At 46.2% G+C, this 25,393-nt stretch overlaps 2 protein-coding genes and 1 long non-coding RNA gene across 4 annotated transcripts in view; 2 read left to right on the top strand and 1 right to left on the bottom strand.

Moving 5' to 3' along the window:
* LOC126984785 (uncharacterized) overlaps positions 1-17,379 on the top strand; it is a 50,303-nt gene extending 32,924 nt beyond the window's left edge. The window contains exon 4 of one of the 2 annotated variants that reach the window (XM_050838892.1): positions 17,071-17,138. In XM_050838892.1, the coding sequence (XP_050694849.1) occupies positions 17,071-17,079 (9 nt within the window). In that variant the 3' untranslated portion in view covers positions 17,080-17,138. Of the gene's footprint in view, positions 1-17,070; positions 17,139-17,360 lie in introns of those variants that run through there. The other variant, XM_050838891.1, reaches the window with a different exon arrangement.
* Positions 1-20,018, bottom strand: part of LOC126984781 (uncharacterized) — a 35,353-nt gene extending 15,335 nt beyond the window's left edge. Inside the window, exon 1 of the mRNA XM_050838870.1 lies at positions 19,734-20,018. Coding sequence (XP_050694827.1) covers positions 19,734-19,990 — 257 coding nt within the window. The 5' untranslated portion in view covers positions 19,991-20,018. The remainder of the gene's footprint in view (positions 1-19,733) is intronic.
* On the top strand, positions 1,076-12,228 carry LOC126984787 (uncharacterized). Its single transcript, XR_007737785.1, has 3 exons — positions 1,076-1,333; positions 10,283-10,485; positions 11,785-12,228. It is a non-coding gene; the product is annotated as an uncharacterized LOC126984787 (long non-coding RNA).
* Positions 20,019-25,393: the final 5,375 nt, after the last annotated feature.

Here is a 25,393-nt window from a genome sequence, read left to right on the forward strand (position 1 = left end):
CAAAAATAAGCTCGACCGTCACTTCCTTCAACGTAATATCAACTAGAGTAGAAATGCAACGTTTTGGAGTCTTCTGATTAATGTAAAATCACTTAGGTTTAAGGACAGACCACCAAGTCTGGACCATGGGGTCTGTGTGGTCTGATTTTCTATGTAAATCTATGTAAACAGTTCTTTCCTCACCTGAAAGAGGCGATATCACTCGTGAGAATGAGCTCGCTCCCACAACCTAGACCGAGGAAGGGGCGTTAGTCTCGGCCCCCAAAATGCCTTGGTGTGACGTCACGGAGTGACAAACTGACCGCAGGTTAGGCCTGCTTGAGACCTGAGATTTCCTTGGCAGGCCTCCAATATCAATATAAGGTCTCTGGTATTTTATTTCCATTATAAATATTTACTGTTCTCCCGCAATAATTAAAAGAAGGCAGATTGACCACTTTTGGCAACGATACCCTGTTTTGACCCCTGACACCTCTGAATTTTGTTGACACTACAGATTGTAGGGGAGATATGGGAGCACAACAGGCCTCTTTGTTTCAACACCCATCTCTTCCCTCTCGCTCTCTCTCTCTCTCTCTCTCCCTTCTCTCTCAAACTTCTTTCTCTCTCTCTCCTCTCGATCATACTTTTAATTTTTTTCCTCCTTCTCTTGTGTAGGTACTTCCTTCTTTCCTCTCTCTCTCTCTCTCTCTCTCTCTCTCTCTCTCTCTCTCTCTCTCTCTCTCTCTCTCTCTCTCTCTCTCTCTCTCTCTCTCTCTCTCTCTCTCTCTCATGAGAAATCCACATACATATATAACTGGTTGCGCAAACACCCCAGGTTAACTCTATTTACATGGGGAAAAATACCATTACAATTGTAGTACATTTCGGGCCATTACAATCATATGTTAGAAGGAGCTGATCATACGTACGGAAGCCAAACTGATTAGAATCTAATAAGTTATTATTCACGAGAAAAGATGCCTTGGGTACCTGGCTATACAGTAACCAGCAGATAACATTATTTCGTCTGATGTGGAAATATATTTACAATTTGTATCGTTTGTGGTCCAATGTAGCGTGTTTGAGGGTCGTGCGTGTAGCGGAAAGTTCCAGTTGGCAACACTGCCAGGTGACAACAACAGCACGCGCCGAGGCCCGAGCAGCATCCCTTCTGGCCCTGCCCAACCAGCCCCCTAAAACACCCCAGAAGAAGAAGACGACGAAGGCTCCACACCCACGGGCCAGCGCTGGGGACCTGCTGGCCAGCGACACCCTCAGCCCCAACACTGCCAGGACAACACCTCCACCACCGCCGCCGGGAAGTCTTAACCTTCTCATGCAGCAGAAGTAGGTAAGCTGTCCTGCACAAGACAGGCCGCCCTCCACTCATAAGAACATAAGAACATAGGGAAACTGCAAGAGGCCGGGTGGCCTACACAGGGCAGCTCCAGAATCCCCCCCACTACTCACGATGGGTGAGGTGTAGTTACAGGGGTTACAGGTAGAGGCTTGATCCTCGTTATACCGGCGGTACTAGGCACGCATCCAGTACCCCGTCACCCTACTGCACCCACACCTCACTGCCACCTGTCGTCCTCGTCCATGTAGCTATCCAGTCTACTCTTAAAACAAGCCACTGTCCCTGCACTAACTATGTGATTGCTGAGTCTATTCCATTCCCCCACCACCCTATTACTAAACCAATGCTTGCCTATATCTCTCCTAAATCTATACTTTTCTAATTTAAATCCATGGTTAAGATTCGTTTTAGGTCCGTGCCAGTATCTCATTACCTACCTTATGAAACATCAGTATCTCTTCATATATCCTTTCGGCAAAACTTAAGAATAACCACTACAAACCAATATTCGTAGTAATTTAGCACGTGAAAGAATTATCATTATAATGCATTTTCGTATACGTTTTACCTTGGGGAGGGGCCAGGGGGGCAAGCCTCTTTAATTATAGAGTTAGGTGGCTTGGATTTTCTAAGTCCATTGTTATTGTTTCACAACCGCCTCTATACACAGACTGAGCCTCATACCTGCCTTGCAGTGCACCCTACAAACTAGTTCCTAAGTCAGTAATATCCAAAATGCGCATGGATTATAACAATTTCGGACAAAAAAACGGTCTTTTAAGAGTTTTACGTTATTTTTTTCTCTATATTAAAGCAACTAATGCCGCAGCTATTTGTATTTTCTAATACATTCGTAAAATATTACTACGCGAGGGTATCAGCGGCGGCACCTAACGGTGGGTTCCTGAAGTCAGTTGTTTTCAAGCCGCCATAATGGATGGAAGGCCCGACACTCACTCCCTCAAAATATCAGTCTACTTTACCTTTCGGTAAGTGTTAACTGAGTATTTAACCTCTTTATTGGTGTGCATGTAGGTTGACAAAAGGACCGATTACTATCCCAGTACCGGGTCCAACAAAGACACGGGCGTGTCATGTGTCACATGGTGTGACAAGCACGTGTCAGAAAGCAAACGGATATTGTTCAATGCGAGATACTTTTAGTGGAGTTTGAGTAAAATGGAGGCCAGGGTCATACGTAGCAGTCGGTAAGTCACTCCCGCGTCAATTAACAGCAGGAGCGTCAGTTCGATCTGGATGACAGCTGTCACAAATCTGTTTTATTTTGTACCTTAAACTACTCGGTAAAAATTATCTAGCATCAACTTACAAGAAGTGGACGGGTTAACCATCAGTATTGTACCATATGTAATTATGAAACATGACATTTCCCAAGAGTTGCTCGACTACGATTGGGGTGGTGGGGTTCAACTACGCTGACCATCCAATTGCACGCCCTACACTCGTCAACAGACCCGCTGCGGCGGCTGCTACGTTATATAGGAATAGATTAAAAGAGTATACGTTAGGGAATTTCCTTTCTTTAGAGACTAGGGATTTTTCCCGATTTTGGGGATTTTTGTAGGGACATTTTGAAAGCCCATTTTTCAGTGATTTGGCCGTCCACCACCAAAACCACTGTTCCCTACAGGGATTAATCAAGCTAACGACCACCAAAACCACAGCTCTCTAAAGGGATTAATCGAGCTAACGCCGCCGCCGCAAAATAGCTCGCATTCATTACCTACCGTATGAAACATCACTAGGTCTTCATATATTTTTTTTCTACAAACGTTTGGTTAGCTAAGGTACGCTTGGTTAGCGATGGTTAGCGATGGTACGCTTGGTTAGCGATGGTACGCTTAGTTAGCGATGGTACGCTTGGTTAGCGATGGTACGCTTGGTTAGCGATGGTACGCTTGGTTAACGATGGTATGCTTGGTTAGCGACTAGCCCACGCATGTGAGACCAGGTCCACCACGCGTGTTTATTTTTTTTTTAGAATACGCAGCCCAACGTCTGCCGTGCTGAGGGCCGGGTATATCCTGGGCTTGATCAGCCTGAGTCCCGGATGACCTTGAGTCATGGCTCAGGGCTGTTTTGGGTGGTTAGCGATGGTATGATTGGTTAGCGATTAGCCCACGCATGTGAGTATACAGTATACGGTAGGGATTTTCCTTACTTTCGAGACTAGGGAATTTTTCCTGATATAGGGATTTTTCTAGGGAAATTTTGGAAGGCCATTTTTCAGTGATATGGGCTCCCCCCCCCCAATACCCCGGTTCCCCAAAGTTCCCCAGGCTTGTCTTGGGTGATTGGGGGGGCTGGGGTGGTGGAGGGGGTGGAGTGGTGATTCTTAAGATTTACCGTTTAGGTCCGTGCCAGTATATCTCAATCTCTTTTAAGAAACCTCAGTATCTCTTCATATATCTTTTCTACAAACCTTCAACAGGAGTGGTGATTCTTAAGATTTACCTAGTTTAAATATGCTCCCCGACCCTAAACCCTCTGCGAGCTATTTTACGGCTGCGGCGGCTGGAGCGTCGCCGCGGCCAGCACCAGGAGGCGACGCGCTTCCGTAAACATTATCCCCTATTTTCAAGAGTAAAAAAAAAAGTCCTTAAATTGGATTTTCAAAGCGTTTCCATGACTGTTGAAGGTTTGTAGAAAAGATATATGAAGAGATACTGAGGTTTCTTAAAGTAGATTATGAGATACTGGCACGGACCTAATACGAATCTTTACCCTATCCAGTCTACTCTTAAAACAAGCTATCGTCCCTGCACTAACTATGTGATTGCTGAGTCTATTCCATTCCCCCACCACCCTATTACTAAACCAATGCTTGCCTATATCTCCTAAATCTATACTTTTCTAATTTAAATCCATTACTGCGAGTTCTATCCTGCTGGCTAATTCTCAGTACTTTACTTATATAGCCTTTGTTGTAACCCTTGACCCATTTGAATACTTTTATCAGATCTCCCCGCACTCTTCGGCTCTCTAGTGAATGTAAGTTTAGATGTTTCAGCCTATTTTGATATGGGAGGTTCCTCAGCCCCTGAATCATCTTGGTCATCCTCCTCTGAACTGATTCTAGCAAGTTGATGTCCATTCTGTAGAGGCAGCTCCTTTGACCCTAAGCTCCCGTGTATCTAACCCCACCTAATATTGCTGTCCATGAATTTATCTAGTCTATTTTTGAATGTGACAATTGTATTGGCACTCACCACGTGACTGGTAAGCCTATTCCACTCATCCACCACCCTGTTTGTAAACCAATTTTTGCCTGTGTCCCTGTTGAATCTGAATTTATCCAGTTTAAACCCATTACTTCGTGTCCTACCCGGTTCTCTTACCAACAAAACCTTATGAATGTCTCCTTTATTAAAGCCCTTCATCCATTTATAAACCTCGATCATGTCTCCATGCACCCTTCGCCTTTCTAGAGAATGCAAGTTTAACTGTTTGAGTCTTCCCTCGTATGGCAAGTTTCTCAACCCCTGAATCATCTTAGTCATCCTCCTCTGCACCGATTCTAACATTTTGATATCCATTCTATAGTAAGGTGACCAGAACTGAACCGCATAGTCAAGATGAGGTCTAACTAATGCTAAATATAGTTTGAGGAAGACTTCGTGGCTTTTGTTGCTTACGCTCCTTGAAATAAATCCCAGTACCCTATTTGCTCGATTTCTAGCTTGAATGCATTGTGCCCTTGGACGGAGATCAGAGCTCACTAAGACCCCTAAATCCCTCTCGCACCCAGACCTGCTTTTGAGAGTGTCATTTAAGCAATAGTTATGTGAGGGGTTGTTCCTACCTACAGTCAGAATACTGCACTTCCCTACATTGAACTCCATCTGCCATTTATCCACCCAGTCATACAATCTGTTGAGTTCACCCTGGAGAATACTAGCGTCCTGATCCGACTCAATTACTCTACCAATCTTGGTATCATCTGCAAATTTACTAACATCACTACCATAGCTGGGCACGATAACAGAAAACCTTATTCCCGATAACCGATAACTGATAATGAAAAACCTTAACGGTGATAACCGATATTCGTTAAATGGAGACACAAATATAGTCGATAACCGATACCCGATATAAATCCACAATTCCGATACTAGCTTGTGATAAGTCCGATAGGCGAAAACGATACTATATTGATATTTCAAATAAAAAACATAGATGAATTCAAATTTTCATTATCCGTATTTTAGAAAACTTACAAAACCTGAAAACCACACGTTGACACGTACATATGGACGGTAATACTAGAAACGCTTGAACCGGTGTTGTGTTATTTGGCGTCCCCACCGTCAAAAGCTGGCGCTTTTGTTTACAAACACTGGTCGCTCGTGAACTGCGCATGCTCAGACCAGCAAGCGTAGACCTGTACAGTCTCACAAAGCTTTAAACCGTAATTAAGAGTTGCTGGAAGGCTGAATCAGACATACAGTACCGCTACCACCATCCTCGCTGTTTCTAGAACGACACTCGATCTGTACGAGTTGTATTTATATGTACAGAGTGTCGTTCTAGAAACAGCGAGGATGGTGGTGATCTATGTTTAATTCAGCTTTCCAGCAACTCTTAATGTGTTAAAAAGCTTTGTGAGACTGTACAGGTCTACACTTACTGGTTGGAGCATGCGCAGTTCACGAGAGACCAGTGGTTGTAAACAAAAGCGCCAACTTTTGACGATGGGACACCAAATAACACAACACCGGGTGCCTTCAATACCATGGCATGCTCACAAACGAATATGGAATATCAAATTTGAGGCAGTGAATAATCATTCTGGGGGCAAAGTTAAATGATTTTTCTCTTTAACATATTCCTTTTTTGAGTAACATAAAAAATAACCTAGTGTTTTAATTTTGATGATCTAAGTAGTCCCTTAGCTCCTCCCTCATGTTGCATGTGACCTTTTCTTCATTTGATGTTCCTAGCCTCAAAGCACTGCACTTTTCAGGGTGGAACTCCAACAACCACTTCCCCGACCAATGTTGCATCCTGTAGAGATCTTCCTGCAGTCTAACACAGTCCTCTCTCTTACCAGTTTGTCTCGATAACTGATGACTGCGTATTTTGAGTAATTATCAAACCCAAAAGTCAGACCCACGTCTGCACCAAATAACTTTTTTCATATTGGTTACTTTATTCAATTAGCGCGAATTCAGTTAGCGCGACCGCGTTCATCCACCTAATTCTCGCGCTAAATGGGGCTCTACTGTATAATACAGAATGTGTCGTCGGTTGTAGGCATATGCAGGCACTGATATGGGGGTGGGGAGCCAGATGACCCGGGCCCCCCCCAAAAAAATATTAGGATAACTAAAATATTTGAAATACCCATGAATTGAGAAAACATAAAATATATTTAAGATACCCCTAAGAAGCTAGAGAGCTGGGGAGCGAAGCCGACCGCCGCTAGATAGCTCTGGACACTGTCCTCCAAACTTTAAAAAATTCCTCCTCTGTGGTTCCTTGGGCTTTACTATGCGGAGGTGGACGGGATGCTCAGGCAAGATTTAATTTTTTTCTGTGTCTGATGTAATTTTTCACTCCTGCAGGGCCAGGGCACAATGGGCACCGCGCTCTTATGGCCCCGCACTCATCTAACAATCTATATACTCGTACAGGGCCGTAGTACGCCATACCTAGGGGGGGGGGGAGGGGCTGGGAGTGTTGGACGACCCCCCCCCCCCCCCATCTGCTAAAATGTACACTTTCTGAGAGAGTCAAAACGAAAACTGGTACCTTTCTGTTGCATTTCTGGAGAACTCAGGATTTTATTTATTTATTTTCAGTATTTAAGTTCCAGAATCATATATTGAATATTATAGAGTAAGATTTAAAGGCCTAGGAAAAAATCTTTGTGACCTCATTCCTCACATGCAAGCAGAAAGTGAATTTTAGTGCAGGCCACTATCATCATTCGGCACTTGGAAGAGGAAATAAGGGAAGACTTCCTTGCCTTTGTGCGTGCTCATGACCTCACCGGTAAAGGTTTAGCCTGGCTCCTTTTGTGCACCGTTGAAGACCTCGGATTGAACATGGCCAAGTGCAGAGGACTTGGTTTCGATGGAGCAAGTGCCATGGTTGGAACATTCAAAGGGTGTGCCGCAGTACTCATGAAGAAGTACACCCTGGCCAAGCCAATCCACTGCTTTAGCCACCGACAGAATCTTGTACTGACGAAGGCGTGTGACGTCAAGGAAGTGAAGATCGCTCTTCAAACACTGACCCAGGTGTACAACCTGACCCAGGTGTACAACACTGACCCAGGTGTACAACACTGACCCAGGTGTACAACACTGACCCAGGTGTACAACACTGACCCAGGTGTACAACACTGACCCAGGTGTACAACCTGACCCAGGTGTACAACACTGACCCAGGTGTACAACACTGACCCAGGTGTACAACACTGACCCAGGTGTACAACACTGACCCAGGTGTACAACTGACCCAGGTGTACAACACTGACCCAGGTGTACAACACTGACCCAGGTGTACAACACTGACCCAGGTGTACAACACTGACCCAGGTGTACAACACTGACCCAGGTGTACAACACTGACCCAGGTGTACAACACTGACCCAGGTGTACAACCTGACCAAAGGTGTACAACACTGACCCAGGTGTACAACACTGACCCAGGTGTACAACCTGACCCAGGTGTACAACACTGACCCAGGTGTACAACACTGACCCAGGTGTACAACACTGACCCAGGTGTACAACACTGACCCAGGTGTACAACACTGACCCAGATGTACAACACTGACCCAGGTGTACAACACTGACCCAGGTGTACAACTTCGTTCATCCTTCAAATATGCGCTCTCTCCGCTTCACAGAGGTTGTCAAGGTTACCTCGGCCAAGCGCGAAAAGCTTGTTCCCCTGTGCCCCACCAGGTGGATTGAGAGGCATGACAGAATGATGGTTTTCGTTGAATTTCTGCCTGTCATCGCTGTTTTTCTCAAGGAGGAACTTGACGCCACCGCTGGGCTCCTTCTCATCGCCATACGTGTTTCCTGCTTTCTTGTTGGACTGGTTGTAGTGGAGTGTATATTGGCACATACTCTCGAGCCGAGCCAAACTTCAGAGGAAAGATGGCGACCTGGTGTCAGCCGATGCCGTGACATCGAGACCATTTTTGCCAAGTTCAGAGCAGATGCGGAGAATCATTTTCACGACGTGTTCACGAAAGCGGAAGAGCTTTTGGTCGAGGTGGGGTCATCGCATGACACCATCCCTGTGCCACGACTCTGTGGACGACAGACCCAGCGATCAAATGTTCCGTGCGAGAATGCTGAGGAGTACTACCGCCGGGCGGTGTACATTCCGTTCGTGGACCACATCTTGGCTGAGTTGAAGAGTCGGTTCGGTGACGACACAGTGCCTGTCGCACTTCAGCTCAAGCAACTCCTCAAAGGCCCAGAAACGGATGTTGCGTGCGGTTGTGCTTCAATTGGCGAAGCTCTACGAGCTCGACATTGAATCCCTGACACTCGTGAAAGCAGAAGAAGAGCGCTGGGGATTATCTGTTCCGGTCTTCCAAACGATCAAAGAAGCCCAGGCACACGCCAGCACCAGCATCTGAGGAGTACCGTCGGCCAAGAGCGCCTGAACGGGCTTGCCCTCCTCTGTGTCCACCATGATATCCCCATTTCAGTCGAGAGATTGATAAGCAAATTCGGCGAAAAAAACCGCCGACTACTCTTTGCTTGGTGAGGCACTTGTTGAATACTTGGGAATTTGTAAATATATTTCTTTAGATCAGCCAATCTTTGCAAATGTGTTACCTCAATCCCATGTAAAAGAATCCCTATAAGAATTCCTTTTTATCTTCAGCTGCGTCTAATTTCACATAATAGCTCTTTTTTGTAAAGGTCAGGTTTGTAATTTATATATGACCTGTATTATGATCACCCTTGCTGCTTACATAGCGAAATAAACATTTAGTTTTCTTCGAGTGATCGTATGGTGATGATTTCTCCCTGTTCAGATCTGCCTTTTTACGGGTCGGATGTGCAATTTGAATTGTTTCTTGTTATTGCTTGCCAGCTTAATATTGATGGCACTTCATATATAGATACAAGAAAAATTCATTTGTCACATATACGTTGATTGCTCGGGAGCTGCGGATTTTATGCAAAGAACCGCCATCACTATCCATTGGTCTTCACTGTTTGAGGCTGTCGCTAACTTATGAAATTTTACCAGCGGGCTCCCCAAAATTGATTTTCTGAATCCGCCTTGCTTTGTTCCTCGTGTCAACTGTTATATCAGCTGTTTTGCTTTCCACTGCTTCATTAATCACACTCTTGACTTCCTCCCCAACTTTCTGCTTGACTTCATCAATCCTAGATTTGAACTCACTGTTCACTTGAGACCTGATATCATCTCTAATTTCCTCCTTCAGATTCTTGACATCACTCTTGATCTCCTCTAAGGCCTCAGTGGTTTTAGTTTCCAGGGCATCCATACGTCTTTCTACTTTATCCTGTCTCTTGGATGTGTTGGTTACTTGTTTGAACAATTTCCCCGCAACAATATCGCATTTGGTACAATACCAGTGAATCTTACTTACTTGATTGCTGCTCAGGAAATTATACACTGCCTCAGTGACCTCCTCACACTTTATGTGGTGCCACATTTCACATAGTTCACAGCCTAGAGCCTTGTCTTCCTCACCAACCTTAACCTTACAGACTGGGCATGTGTCTGTTTGTTTATCTGCGTCGCTATCGTCTGCCCCTGTCAGCTGATCATCCCCGCCCCCAGCCGCAAGGCTTGTTTTGCCAGATCCAACAGTATCCTTGGTTTTTGTGCCCGCCTGCTTACTAGACGGATTATTCTTGGAACGATTCATTCTTCTGGCAATATTACTATTGGAGAATTCCTTCACTTTTACAGAGCTCTCACGGGCACGTCCACCCTCGACCACGACCACGGACCCTAGGCCTCCGGTGTGTGGAGGAAAAGAGAACAAGGAAAGAACGAGGACAACAACAACACACTCAGCCGCCGCAAAGGTTGGGGCCGCCTCATCTGCAGGGCTGGACAGCAGCATGAGTGGCCAGGACAAGCAGGAGCAGACTGCTGCAGGGGGCAGGAGGGTCAGTGGTCACCAGATGAAGCAACTTGCTGCTGGCAACTCCAGCAACAAAGGAGAGAGGAAGTTTGTGTGTCTGGAGTGTGGAAAAGAATTCACCACAAGGGGAGGCCTCAGATATCACACCTTTACACACACTGGTGTGAAGAACTATGAATGTAAGGAATGTGGGAAAGTATTCACCCTGAAGGGTCACCTTGATAGACACACCCTTACACACACTGGTGTGAAGAACTATGAATGTAAGGAATGTGGGAAACTATTCACCCTGAAGGGTCACCTTGATACACACACCCTTACACACACTGGTGTGAAGAACTATGAATGTAAGGAATGTGGGAAAAAATTCATCCGGAAGGGTAACCTTGATAGACACACCCTTACACACACTGGTGTGAAGAACTATGAATGTAAGGAATGTGGGAAACTATTCATCCTGAAGAGTACCCTTGATACACACACCCTTACACACACTGGTGTGAAGAACTATGAATGTAAGGAATGTGGGAAAAAATTCATCCGGAAGAGTCACCTTGATACACACACCCTTACACACACTGGTGTAAAAAGTCATGAGTGTGAAGAGTGCGGGAAGAGGTTCAGTGTGAAGCAGGCACTCAATGAACACGTCTTCAGGCACTATGGCCTTAGAGAGTTCAAGTGTGATGTTTGTGGAAAGCTCTTTAAGACAAAGAGAGACATTGCCAGGCACATGAAGATCCACTTCTGAAGTGTGTCTGCCTACAGTAGTTATAGTGACCAGGGTAGGGAAGGGGATGGGAGGGAGAGGAAGGCAAGGCTGCAGTAGGGAAGGGAAGAAAAGGCAAGGAAGGGAATCGAAGGCCAAGGAAGGAAAAGGGAAGGGAAGGCAGAGCAAGGAAGGAAAAGGGAAGGGAAGGGAAAGCTACTCTGAGAAAGGGAAGGGAAGGAGAGGGAGGGTAATGTGATGTGGCTGGGTATGGTGTGGTGTTATGCGGATGGGTATGGTATAGTGTGGTGTGTGGTGCGGATGGGTATGGTATGGTGTAGTGTGGTGTGTGGTGCGGCTGGGTATGGTGTGTGGTATGGCTGGGTATGGTGTGGTATGTGGTGCAGCTGGGTATGGTATGGTGTGGTGTGGCTGGGTATGGTGTGTGGTGCAGCTGGGTACGATGTGGTGTGGTGCGGCTGGGTATGGTGTGGTGTGGTTGGGTATGGCTGGGTATGGTGTGGTGTGGTGTGTGGTGTGGCTGGGTATGGTGTGGTGTGGTGTGGCAGGATTTGACTCTGCGACTTTTTACCTCGCTGTTGGTGGTGTTTGCAGAAGGACAAGCAGGACCCGGACGGTGACATCATTATGAGGGTCATTCCACCGTTACGGTCGTTTCATTCGGAAGTAACTTATTGGTGTACTCTTACCTGTATCTCTAGAAGTTATGCGGTTAGCTTGATATGATTTTTACCAAGATAGTACTAATGGCTAAAGAGGTTAATGAGACTATCCGGAACATTCTGTGTTTATTGTTGTTCTTGTTATTTATTGTTGAAGAGGACGTTACGGCCGTTTCACAAATGCAACCCGCAGTTTGACTTAGTGTTGTACATATGCAAAACTCTGTGAGAATACAAAGAAATTTCCAAATATTTTATATGCATGTTATAGATGAAGCTTTAAGTTATGCAAATATGTATAGGTTTTGTCAATTACCATTTCAGTTTTTCATACAAAAAATAAAGAACGCCGTTACGGTCGTTTCGAAAATTTTGTTACGGTCGTTTCACTGCAATTTCCCTTAAATAAAGCAAAATAATGGCAATAATTAAGTACCAGGACATTATGGCTTTTGGACCATATATATATATATCTATATATATATATATATATATATATATATATATATATATATATATATATATATATATATATATATATATATATATATATATATATATATATATATATATATATATATATATATATATATATATATATATATATATATATATATATATATATATATATATATATATATATATATATATATATATATATATATATATCTATATATATATATATATATATATATATATATATATATATATATATATATATATATATATATATATATATATATATATATATATATATATATATAGATAGATAGATAGATAGATAGATAGATAGATAGATAGATAGATAGATAGATAGATAGATAGATAGATAGATAGATAGATAGATAGATAGATATAGATAGATAGATAGATAGATAGATAGATAGGAAATATTATTTATTGGATAGTGACAGGAAATGACACATTTGGAAAAATGTAGGTATCCCTGCGAATACTTGGCACTGGGAGATTCCTTACAATCATGTCGTCTTGAATAGTGTCACGATCTCCATATTTTGGGAACACAAATGTGAGGTCCCCTGCAACATTCTTGCCTGACAACTTCAAACAATTTATATTGACTAACATCTCACCATCAACTAGTTCTTTTCCCTCTACAACTGCTGCAAAGTGTAAAACTGATCTCTTTCCAACATATTTTACTAGCACACAGGACCCTATCATTCTTTCACAAACAGAAGTGATGTCATGAAGATCGTCACATTTTTCAAGTTTTGCATCTGTGACAGAAACATCTTCGACATCAGACTCAACTGCTGATGCCCAGTTTGATGCAACATCCTCTTCACTGGAAAACTCACGGCTAGTGGTAGAGCTACTAATGTGTTCATCATCAGAATCGAGATGTTGTGGTTCCAGATTACAATTAGTGAAAGCAGTGTCATCGTGGGTGTTATGGTATAGTGCCACTCGATAGTGTCCAAGAGTCTTAACACTTCTACACTGTTGTATTGAGTGTGCTGCTCTACATCCTTTCCAAATTTTCTCATAGCCTGCTTTTTCACTTTCAATTTCATTCTTGGAGACGTACAGTACAGTTGTTTTGTTTGATATCTCAGTAGCAATTTTGTACAGGTCCAATGCTGAGCGAACAGTAGCACGGCCCTGCAGCACTCTACGGTACACATTCCACTTGATTAGTGCACCAATACCATCATGAGCGCCTTTCCCATGATAGCTTTCAAAAAAGTTCCACTCTGCAGTAGCCTCATGGATCTGATCATAGAAGGTGAGAGCAGTTATGGAGTACCTATTCTTAAAATGGGCTGCTGCTCCATCCGTCCAAAGAGAAATGTGCTTGATGGGAACAGAGTTAGCCTTCAGGTCATCAATTATTTTACTGTTGAACACCTGTGCCTCAAGGCTTGAATGTGCCATGGTGTCTGAAACTAAGGCATAAGCCTTGGTATGTTGTTCTTCATCTTGTACATAGTGGACAACTGAGGTGTATATAGTCACGGAATCTCCTGTGCTTTTTTTTTTTTTTTTTTTTTTTTTTTTTTTTTTACGTTGTTGCCTATTAGGCCGGTAGGCATCTTCCCGGTGGGGCCTGATGGTCGGCCCAAGGCTTCTTCCAGGTGGGGCCTGATGGTCGGCCCAGCCCGTTCTGGCGCAGGCGAGTGTTTATAGTGGCGCCATCTTGCATTGGCTCATGCTGCCCCCCGGAACTCGTTCTTGATTCGCTTGGACGGCTTCCTCTAGAGTTCGGGTTGATGGGTGGTCTTCAGGACAGCATGTGGGTAGTTTTAAGCCACTCGGCGGTGACTGAAAAATCCGAGTGGTAGCGTGAGGATTCGAACCCGCGTCGTCCATCACGCGGCGAATGTGGGTCCAGTACGCTACCAGTTCGGCCACCGCCTACCCTTGGCTTGGCATCCAGTGGGCTGCCACTACTTCATTTTGGTGTTTAATGGCATAATTCTCAGCAAAGTCTGTTTGAATAATGATGTGCCCTACTGTTAGGTTCTCTTTCTGTTCCAGGAATGCATTGTTTTGTGTCTTCATGTTGTTCCGTAACGGAAAAAATGAAACGACCGTAACGTAATTACAGAAAAATTTAGATATCCAGAGAGAAAAGGCCAATGGTGCATAGGTACCCCCCAACTAAATCTACATTGGATATGAAGTTATATTAAGCTGCTCCAAAAAATCACTGACCTATAAAAACAAACATCAAATTTTCGTTACGGTCGTTTCAATCAACATTGTTTTATATAATTAATTATTACTGAGTACTGAATTGCTTAGAATTACCAACTACATCCTAACCTAATACAGCATTGACCATACTTCTAACATACATCGAGGTCGGAATCAACAGCCTTTCATTTAATGTAAAAATGGGAAAATAAAATTATGGTTTTTTGGTAAAAAAAAAATTTTCACTACGTATTTTCTTCAACTTCAAAAGCCTCATACAAAAAATTGGCTTGATATTTTTTCGTTTTCTCTTCGAATTTGGAAACTACAGGTTTTCAGCTTTAATTTGATGTATTACAAACCTAGTTTAGACCATTTTTCAATTATGGCCCTCAGGATGACATTAGCGTGGAATGACCCATGAGGCTTGAGTACAGTCTCCTGAACTCCTCGTCCCTGGAGCTGATTGGTGAGTTGGCGACCCATTTTTCTTTGTTCGCATGTCTCTCTGTCTCTATCTCTGGTTGTGGCTTTTAATTGATGGGTCTGTCTATGTCTGTCTCATTTTCTCTCTCTGTCTCTCTGGTTGTTTTATTTGCTTCTCATTTTCTCTCTGTCTGTCTGTCTGGGTCTGTATGTCTTTGTCTGTCTCTGTTTTTCTCTCATGTTGTATTCGCTTCTCAAATTCTCTCTGTCTGTCTGTCTGGGTCTCTCTATGTCTTTGTCTGTCTCTGTTTTTCTCTCTGTCTCTCTGGATTTCTGTAGCTTATTGTAATGTTTTTTTTTCTGCTTCTCTTATTTTCTGTGTCTGTCTGTGTCTCTGTGTCTGTCTATGTCTTTGTCTGTCTCTGTTTGTGTCTGTCTCTCTCTGGATTTCTGTAGCTTTTAGTGCTAATGGTTGTTTTATCTACTTCTCATTTTCTCTGTGTCTGTCTCTTTGGTAGTATTGCTTTCCTTCTCTTTCTCTACTTATCCCTGTTTCATTTTCCTCCGTCTTATTTTTTCACCGTTTTCCTTTCATTCTTTTCCTTATTCATTTCTCTCTTCCTCTCCTTGTCTTAGTTTTCCCTTTTCATTTCTTCTTCTTCCCTTTGCTGTCTCATTTTCTCTGTGTGTCTGGCTCTCTGGATTTCTGTAGCTTTTATTTATTTTTACAACAAAGGAGACGGCTCAAGGGCAACAAAAAGTGCATAGAAAAAAAAGGCCCGCTACTCACCGCTGCCATAATAGACGAAAGTAAAGAGTGGCCAAGAGAGAGGTCAATTTGTGGTGGAGAGGTGTCTTGATAATGGCTGTTTTATGTCTACTTCTCATTTGGTCTCTGTCTGTCTCTGTCTCTGGGTTTCTGTAGCTTGTAGTGATAGTTCTCTCTCTCTCTCTCTCTCTCTCTCTCTCTCTCTCTCTCTCTCTCTCTCTCTCTCTCTCTCTCTCTCTCTCTCTCTCTTCTGGAAAAACAAATTGAATAGGTAACCTGGTGCGCACTTTCTCCGCAGAGCCTGGCGCCGCCCCTCGTGGTCTTCCAGCCTCCTCACCAGTGCATCTTCCACTCCTCCGAGCTTGTGTATAACTTGACCAACCAGTGATGAGGTGAGTGAGGGAAGGGAACAGAAGGGAAGGGAGAGGAAAGGAAGGGAAGGGAGAGGAAAGGAAGGGAAGGTTGAGAAAGGGAAGGGAAGAGAAGGGAAGGTCAAGGAAGGGAAGGGAAGGTCAAGGAAGGGAAGGGAAGGTCAAGGAAGGGAAGGGAAGGTCAAGGAAGGGAAGGGAAGGGAATGGAATGAAAGGAAGGAAGGGAGAAAGATAAAGGAGGAAGGAAGGGAAGGGAGAGGAATCAGAATCAGAAACTTTATTTCCATTTTATACAATGGTTATTCTTTACAGGCTTAAAACTATTGATCATAGTATATAGAGTGTTCCCCCCCCCCAGGCGGGGACTCCGAGGCAGGGTGAAGGTGTGCCATTTTGAAATTTGGGAAAAGATGTCTACATAGTTTGTCTATTTTTGATCTGTTGTCTGTCTGGAAAGCTGGATTTTCTTATAGCCTTCTCAAACTAATGCTTCCTCTACATAGTTTGTCTATTTTTGATCTGTTGTCTGTCTGGAAAGCTGGATTTTCTTATAGCCTTCTCAAACTAATGCTTCCTCTACATAGTTTGTCTATTTTTGATCTGTTGCTCTGTCTGGAAAGCTGGATTTTCTTATATCATTATCAAACTAATGATTCCTCTACATAGTTTTTCTATTTTTAATCTATTGTCTGTCTGGAAAGCTGGATTTTCTTATAGCCTTCTCAAACTAATGCTTCCTCTACATAGTTTGTCTATTTTTGATCTGTTGTCTGTCTGGAAAGCTGGATTTTCTTATAGCCTTCTCAAACTAATGCTTCCTCTACATAGTTTGTCTATTTTCAATCTGTTGCTCTGTCTGGAAAGCTGGATTACCTCATGTCATTAGAATGCAATTGATACCTTTTCTTGGCCTTTGGAAAGAGTTGATGTGAGGGGAAGTGTTGAGGATGCCCGCCTACAGTCCTTGCTGAGCAGTTTCTGTGTCTTTCAGAGCGTGTGAAGCAGTTTGCCAACCTGGTCCTGGCCCTCATGATGCTGTTCGACAGGTACAATCACTGGATGGTGGGCGACAAGTTTGAGAGACTCGCCCCCTCACTGGTAATTATGCCCCGTTGTCATTTTTCCTTCTCTCTGTTCAAGGGCAGGACCTAGTGTTTTTTATGCCTTTTTTGCTTTATTGCCCTTGAACTCTAAAAGATAAAACTACATGACCTCCCCTAACTTAACCTCACCTAGCCTTACCTAACATCTCCTAACTTAACCTATCCTCACTTACCCTAGCCAAGAAGTCACCCGCCGCCGTCAAGGGAAGGACAGAGGAACAGCCGCCAACTCCATCGCTGGCGGCTCCACATCTACTCGTCTCCTCCTCCGCCTCCTCTCTCAACATGGACGGTCGAAAAAGGATGTTTAGTGTGGAGGTGTTTGATTGGGGTATGTGGGTTGGTGTTTATAATTTCATTTGTGTGTGTGTGTGTGTGTGTGTGTGTGTGTGTGTGTGTGTGTGTGCGCTACCCTTCCCTCCCTCCCTCACCCCAATGTTTGTCTCTAGGTGTTTGTAGGCGATAAGATGACCTTTCAACACACCTTCTTTCTTTCCTTTATTCTTTCCCTCTTTACAACGTTATTGTAAGTATACGTAAACTTAAACTAACGAAATACAAGTTACGTGAATCTTACCCTCGAGATATGTTATTTTGATCTCTGTACGTATAGGCAAGATTACGTCTCTTAAACTAACGATATATAAGTTATGTCAACCTTAACCTGCGAGATGTTTGTATAAGTAACCTCATTTCATTTCATATGTTGCCTTGATCTGTATGTATAGGGAAGATTACATCATTTAAACTGATGGAATATAACTTCTCAACCTTACTTACGAGATGTTTGTATAAGTAACTTCAATTCACACTTTGATCTCTGTACGTCGAGGCAAGGTTACGTCAGCCCAGCACTCACTGTTTGCTTATTTCTCGTCTTTACGTAGACGTAACATTACGATCCTTGTATTGCTGTAGGACTTGTGTTGTGGAGATTAAGTATTGCTGTAGGACTTGTGTTATGGAGAGGAAGTATTGCTATAGGACTTGTGTTGTGGAGAGGAAGTATTGCTATAGGACTTGTGTTGTGGAGAGGAAGTATTGCTGTAGGACTTGTGTTGTGGAGAGGAAGTATTGCTGCAGGACTTGTGTTGTGGACAGACAAACAACATAATATAATCTGATAAGGGAAGTAAGAGTGTTATAAAAATTGCAACAGTTTGTCAGAAAGGCCTATTTTTAACCCCTTGACTGTGGATTTCCTACAAGAAGACATCACCAAGCTTTAGGAGTGGAACAAAAGTGGCTGCTACAATGCAATGAGGAAAAATGTAAAGTCCTGAACCTTGGGAGGGATATCCAACATACCAATACCACATGGGAAACACTCCAATATCCACCACAGAAGTAGAGAAAGACCTGGGAGTGTATGTTACCAGGCTACCAGTGAAGGGATATCCAGCACACCAATACCACATGGGAAACACTCCACTATCCACCACAGAGGCAGAGAAAGACCTGGGAGTGTATGTTACCAGGCTACCACTGAAGGGATATCCAGCACACCAATACCACATGGGAAACACTCCACTATCCACCACAGAGGCAGAGAAAGACCTGGGAGTGTATGTTACCAGGCTACCACTGAAGGGATATCCAGCACACCAATACCACATGGGAAACACACCAATATCCACCACAGAGGCAGAGAAAGACCTGGGAGTGTATGTTACCAGGCTACCAGTGAATGGATATCCAGCACACCAATACCACATGGGTAACACTCCACTATCCACCACAGAGGCAGAGAAAGGCCTGGGAGTATAATTATGTTACCAGGCTACCAGTGAAGGGATATCCAGCACACCAGTACCACATGGGAAACACTCCACTTTCCACCACAGAGGCAGAGAAAGATGTGGGAGTGTATGTTACCAGGCTACCAGTGAAGGGATATCCAGCACACCGATACCACATGGGAAACACTTCACTATCCACCACAGAGGCAAAGAAAGACCTTGGAGTGTATGTTACCAGGCTACCAGTGAAGGGATATCCAGCACACCAATACCACATGGGAAACACGCCAATATCCACCACAGAGGCAGAGAAAGACCTGGGAGTGTATGTTATGAGGCTACCAGTAAAGGGATATCCAGCACACCAATACCACATGGGAAACACTCCACTATCCACCACAGAGGCAGAGAAAGACCTGGGAGTGTATGTTACCAGGCTACCAGTGAAGGGATATCCAACATACCAATACCACATAGGAAACACTCCATTATCCACCACAGAGGCAGAGAAAGACCTGGGATTATATGTCACCAGGCTACCAGTGAAGGGATATCCAGCACACCAATACCACATGGGAAACACTCCAATATCCACCACAGAAGTAGAGAAAGACCTGGGAGTGTATGTAACCAGGCTACCAGTGAAGGGATATCCAGCACACTGATACCACATGGGACACACTTCACTATCCACCACAGAGGCAGAGAAAGACCTTGGAGTGTATGTTACCAGGCTACCAGTGAAGGGATACCCAGCACACCAATACCACATGGGAAACACTCCAATATCCACCACAGAGGCAGAGAAAGACCTGGGAGAGTATGTTACCAAGCTACCACTAAAGGAATATCCAGCACACCAATACCACATGGGAAACACGCCAATATCCACCACAGAGACAGATAAAGACCTGGGAGTGTATGTTACCAGGCTACCAGTGAAGGGATATCCAGCACACAAATACCACATAGGAAACACTCCACTATCCACCACAGAGGCAGAGAAAGACCTGGGAGTGTATGTTACCAGGCTACCAGTGAAGGGATATCCAGCACACCAATACCACATGGGTAACACTCGACTATCCACCACAGAGGCAGAGAAAGACCTGGGAGTGTATATATGTTACCAGGCTACCCAACATACCAATACTACATGGGAAACACTCCACTATCCACCACAGAGGCAGAGAAAGGCCTGGGAGTATAATTATGTTACCAGGCTACCAGTGAAGGGATATCCAGCACACCAATACCACATGGGAAACACTCCACTATCCACCACAGAGGCAGAGAAAGGCCTTGGAGTGTATGTAACCAGGCTACCGGTGAAGGGATATCCAGCACACCAATACCACATGGGAAACACTCCACTATCCACCATAGAGGCAGAGAAAGTCCTAGGAGTGTATGTTACCAGGCTACCAGTGAAGGGATATCCAGCACACCAGTACCACATGGGAAACACTCATCTATCCACCACAGAGGCAGAGAAAGGCCTGAGAGTGTATGTTACCAGGCTACCAGTGAAGGGATATCCAGCACACCAGTACCATTTGGGAAACACTCCACTATCCACCACAGAGGCAGAGAAAGGCCTGGGAGTATAATTATGTTACCAGGCTACCAGTGAAGGCAAAATCCGTGCCAATTGTAGCGGACGGATTAAGAAATATATATACATACAACATTTTTTTTTTTTTTTTTTTTTTTTTACATGTGGCCTACAGCGCCGGTAGGCTAATCCATATGAGCCTGATGGTCGGCCCTAGCCCGTCATGGCGCAGGCAATTGTTTATAGTGGTGCCATTATTATTATTGGCTCATGCTGCCCCCCGGAGCTCATTCTTGATTCCACTTGTGCTGCAGAGCTTCTTCTAGAGTCTGGGTTGATAGGTGGTCTTCAGGACAGCATGTGGGTAGTCTTAGGCCACTTGGCGGTGACTGAAAAATCCCATGTGGTTAGCGGCGGATTCGAACCATCATGGACAACGCACCGAATGCGAGGCTGGCACGCTAACCACTCAGCCACTGCCTCCCCTGAATGTATGCCTACATTTTTTTTTATGGTAAAATAAACAGCTGAGGGCAGTAAATGAAGCAGGAGTCACATCACGGCAGCCACTATAAATAAAATTCGCCTGTTCCGCTAATGGGCTGGGGCCATCCAAGAGGGCCTACTGGTGCTACAGGCAGACAGGGGATAGACAGGAAGCTGATGAGAAAATAGAATTCCCAAACCAATTCTGGTGTGTGTCTGTATGCATGTGTGTGTGTGTGTGTGTGTGTGTGTGTGTGGACTAGAACAAACAAACAAAAACATAGACCAATAGTTACATTAGGAAGACATACTCAAAAAGGAAAAAACTTATTCATGGAAACCAACAAGGAAAGGTTAGATACTGAGGAAGGGAGGAAGAACAAAGGGGTGGAATAAGATAACATGTGCTTGTGTGCTTAGAACTGAGTGTTGGAAGATCAAGACAGGAAGGAAGGGCATGATTGCAGGCTGCTGGAAAGTACAAAAAGATACATTGCAATAGATTACAATATGGGATAATAGTGTAGCTACTTCTAATAGTATATACAGAGGATGATATGTAGCTACTTCTTCCATCCTCACAATTAATACAGGAAGGAAAGGCATGATTGCAGGCTGCTGGAAAGTACAAAAAGATACATTGCAATAGATTACATCATGGAATAATAGTGTGTAGCTATACTAATACAGAGGATAATATGTAGCTACTTCTTCCATCCTCACAACGAAGGCAGCATTTCCAGACAGTAAGTAACAGCATAATCGCAAACCTCTGGAAGATACAAAGTGACACAAAGTGAAAACATAATTGGAAGCTGCTGCTGGAAATTACGAAAAGGACATTACGAGATGAAACACAACAGACCAGCGTGCTTCCTCCTTCCTCTGAATTATGGCAAAATCTCTTGGACAGGAACTGAAAAGAAAATGACAAACTGCTGGAAAAATACAAAGAACTACTGGGAAAGAAATGGACGCAAGGTGATAGATTATGTTACGAAATGGGGAAATAATACATGAACTAACTGTCCCTTCCCCTGAATAGAGACACATAAGCCAATGCCAAGGAAATAAAGACACTAGACCAGTGGCTCCCAAACTTTTCACATGATGCCCCTATTGATTTATAAGAAATCCTCACGCCCCCCATCATTTGTTACTCCTTCATGTGTGTGTGTGTGTGTGTGTGTCTGTGTGTGTTTATTTCTTGCAAAACTGCAATTTTTGGCAGATGGAATCATGCCCTCTCTTTACCTAGCTCACGCACCCCCCAAGGAGGCATGCCCCCCAGATTGGGAACCACTGCACCAGACGATAGATTGTCACGAAATGGGGCAATGATATGTGGGGTCATCAGTACAGGTGTGGGGTCATCAGAGCAGGTGTAGGGTTGGCAGGGCAGGTATGGGACCATCAAGGATTATTGTCAGGACAGGTGTGGGGCTGTCATGGCAGGTGTGGGGCTCTCAGGGCAGGTGTGAGGATGTCAGGGCAGGTGTGAGGATGTCAGGGCAGGTGTCAGGATGTCAGGGCAGGTGTCAGGATGTCAGGGCAGGTGTCAGGATGTCAGGGCAGGTGTCAGGATGTCAGGGCAGGTGTGAGGATGTCAGGGCAGGTACGCTATTGTCATGGCGGGTGTGAGGCCATTATGGCTGGTGTGGGACTGTCAGAGCAGGTGTTTGGCCATCATGGCAGGTGTGGGACTGTCATGGCAGGTGTGGGGCCGTCATGGCAGGTGTGGGACTGTCACGGCAGGTGTTGGGCCATCATGGCAGGTGTGGGACTGTCAGTGCAGGTGTGGGGCTGTCATAGCAGGTGTGGGACTGTCAAGACAGGTGTTGGGCCATCATGGCAGGTGTGGGACTGTCAGGGCAGGTGTGGGGCTGTCATGGCAGGTGTGGGACTGTCAAGGCAGGTGTTGGGCCATCATGGCAGGTGTGGGACTGTCAGGGCAGGTGTGGGGCTGTCATGGCAGGTGTGGGACTGTCAAGACAGGTGTTGGGCCATCATCGCAGGTGTGGGACTGTCAAGGCAGGTGTTGGGCCATCATGGCTGGTGTGGGACTGTCAAGGCAGGTGTTGGGCCATCATGGCAGGTGTGGGACTGTCAAGGCAGGTGTTGGGCCATCATGGCAGGTGTGGGACTGTCAAGACAGGTGTTGGGCCATCATCGCAGGTGTGGGACTGTCAAGGCAGGTGTTGGGCCATCATGGCTGGTGTGGGACTGTCAAGGCAGGTGTTGGGCCATCATGGCAGGTGTGGGACTGTCAAGGCAGGTGTTGGGCCATCATGGCTGGTGTGGGACTGTCAAGGCAGGTGTTGGGCCATCATGGCAGGTGTGGGACTGTCAAGGCAGGTGTTGGGCCATCATGGCTGGTGTGGGACTGTCAGAGCAGGTGTTGGGCCATCATGGCAGGTGTGGGACTGTCATGGCAGGTGTGTGGCCGTCATGGCAGGTGTGGGACTGTCAGGGCAGGTGTTGGGCTGTCAGGGCAGGTGTGGGACTGTCAGGGCAGGTGTTGGGCCATCATGGTAGGTGTGGGACTGTCATGGAAGGTGTGGGGCCGTCATGGCAGGTGTGGGACTGTCAGGGCAGGTGTTGGGCCATCATGGCAGGTGTGGGACAGTCAGGGCAGATGTGGGGCTGTCATGGCAGGTGTGGGACTGTCAGGGAAGGTGTGGGACTGTCAGGGCAGGTGTTGGGCCGTCATGGCAGGTGTGGGACTGTCATGGCAGGTGTGGGGCCGTCATGGCAGGTGTTGGACTGTCAGGGCAGGTGTTGGGCCATCATGGCAGGTGTGGGACTGTCAGGGCAGGTGTGGGGCTGTCATGGGAGGTGTGGGACTGTCAGGGTAGGTGTTGGGCTGTCACGGCAGGTGTGGGACTGTCAGGGCAGGTGTTGGGCCGTCAAGGCAGGTGTGTGACTGTCAGCGCAGGTGTTGGGCCGTCACGGCAGGTGTGGGACTGTCATGGCAGGTGTTGGGCCATCATGGCAGGTGTGGGACTGTCAGTGGAGGTGTTGGGCTGTCACGGCAGGTGTGGGACTGTCAGGGCAGGTGTGGGACTGTCATGGCAGGTGTTGTGCCATCATGGCAGGTGTGGGACTGTCAGGGCAGGTGTGGGGCCATCATGGCAGGTGTGGGACTGTCAGGGCAGGTGTTGGGCCATCATGGCAGATGTGGGACATTCAGGGCAGGTGTGGGGCTGTCATGGCAGGTGTGGGACTGTCAGGGCAGGTGTTGGGCCGTCATGGTAGGTGTGGGAATGTCATGGCAGGCGTGGGGCCGTCATGGCAGGTGTTGGACTGTCAGGGCAGGTGTTGGGCCATCATGGCAGGTGTGGGACTGTCAGGGCAGGTGTGGGGGTGTCATGGCAGGTGTGGGGCTGTCAGGGCAGGTGTTGGGCTGTCACGGCAGGTGTGGGACTGTCAGGGCAGGTGTTGGGCCGTCACGGCAGGTGTGTGACTGTCAGGGCAGGCGTTGGGCCGTCACGGCAGGTGTGGGACTGTCAGGGCAGGTGTTGGGCCGTCACGGCAGGTGTGGGACTGTCAGGGCAGGTGTTGGGCCGTCACGGCAGGTGTGGGACTGTCAGGGCAGGTGTTGCCCGTAGGGCCGTCATGGCAGGTGTGGAACTGTCAGGGGAGGTGTTGGGCCGTCATGGCAGGTGTGGGACTGTCAGGGCAAGTGTTGAGCCGTCATGGCAGGTGTGGGACTGTCAGGGCAGGTGTTGAGCCATCATGGCAGGTGTGGGACTGTCAGGGCAGGTGTGGGGCCATCAGGGCAGGTGTGCGATCGTCAGGCCAAGTGTGGGGGCATCAGGGCAAGTGTGGGGCCGTCATGGCAGGTGTGGGACTGTCAGGGCAGGTGCTGGGCCGTCAGGGCAAGTGTGCGATCGTCAGGGCACCTAGGTGTGGGGCCATCACGGCAGGTGTGCGATCGTCGGGGCAGGTGTGCGATCGTCAGGGCAGGTGTGGGGACGTCAGGGCAGGTATGGGGCCATCAGAGCAGGTGTGGGGCCATCAGGGCAGGTGTGGGGCCATCAGGGCAAATATACGATCGTCAGGGCAGGTGTGCAATCGTCAGGGCAGGTGTGCGATCGTCAGGGCAGGTGTGGGGCCGTTAGGGCAGGTGTGGGGCCATCAGGGCGAGTGTGGGGCCATAAGGGCAGGTGTGATCGTCAGGGCAGGTGTGGGGCATCAGAGCAAGTGTGGGGCCATCAGGGCAGGTGTGTGATCGTCAGGGCAGGAGTGGGGCATCAGAGCAAGTGTGGGGCCATCAGGGCAGGTGTGTGATCGTCAGGGCATCAGGGCAAGTGTGGGGCCATCAGGGCAGGTGTGCGATCGTCAGGGCAGGTGTGGGGCCATCAGGGCAAGTGTGGGGCCATCAGGGCAGGATTGGGGCTGTCAGGGCAGGTGTGGGGCCATCAGGGCAGG

The sequence above is a fragment of the Eriocheir sinensis genome, chromosome 57, assembly GCF_024679095.1.
Source record: "Eriocheir sinensis breed Jianghai 21 chromosome 57, ASM2467909v1, whole genome shotgun sequence".
NCBI classification, from domain to species: domain Eukaryota; kingdom Metazoa; phylum Arthropoda; class Malacostraca; order Decapoda; family Varunidae; genus Eriocheir; species Eriocheir sinensis.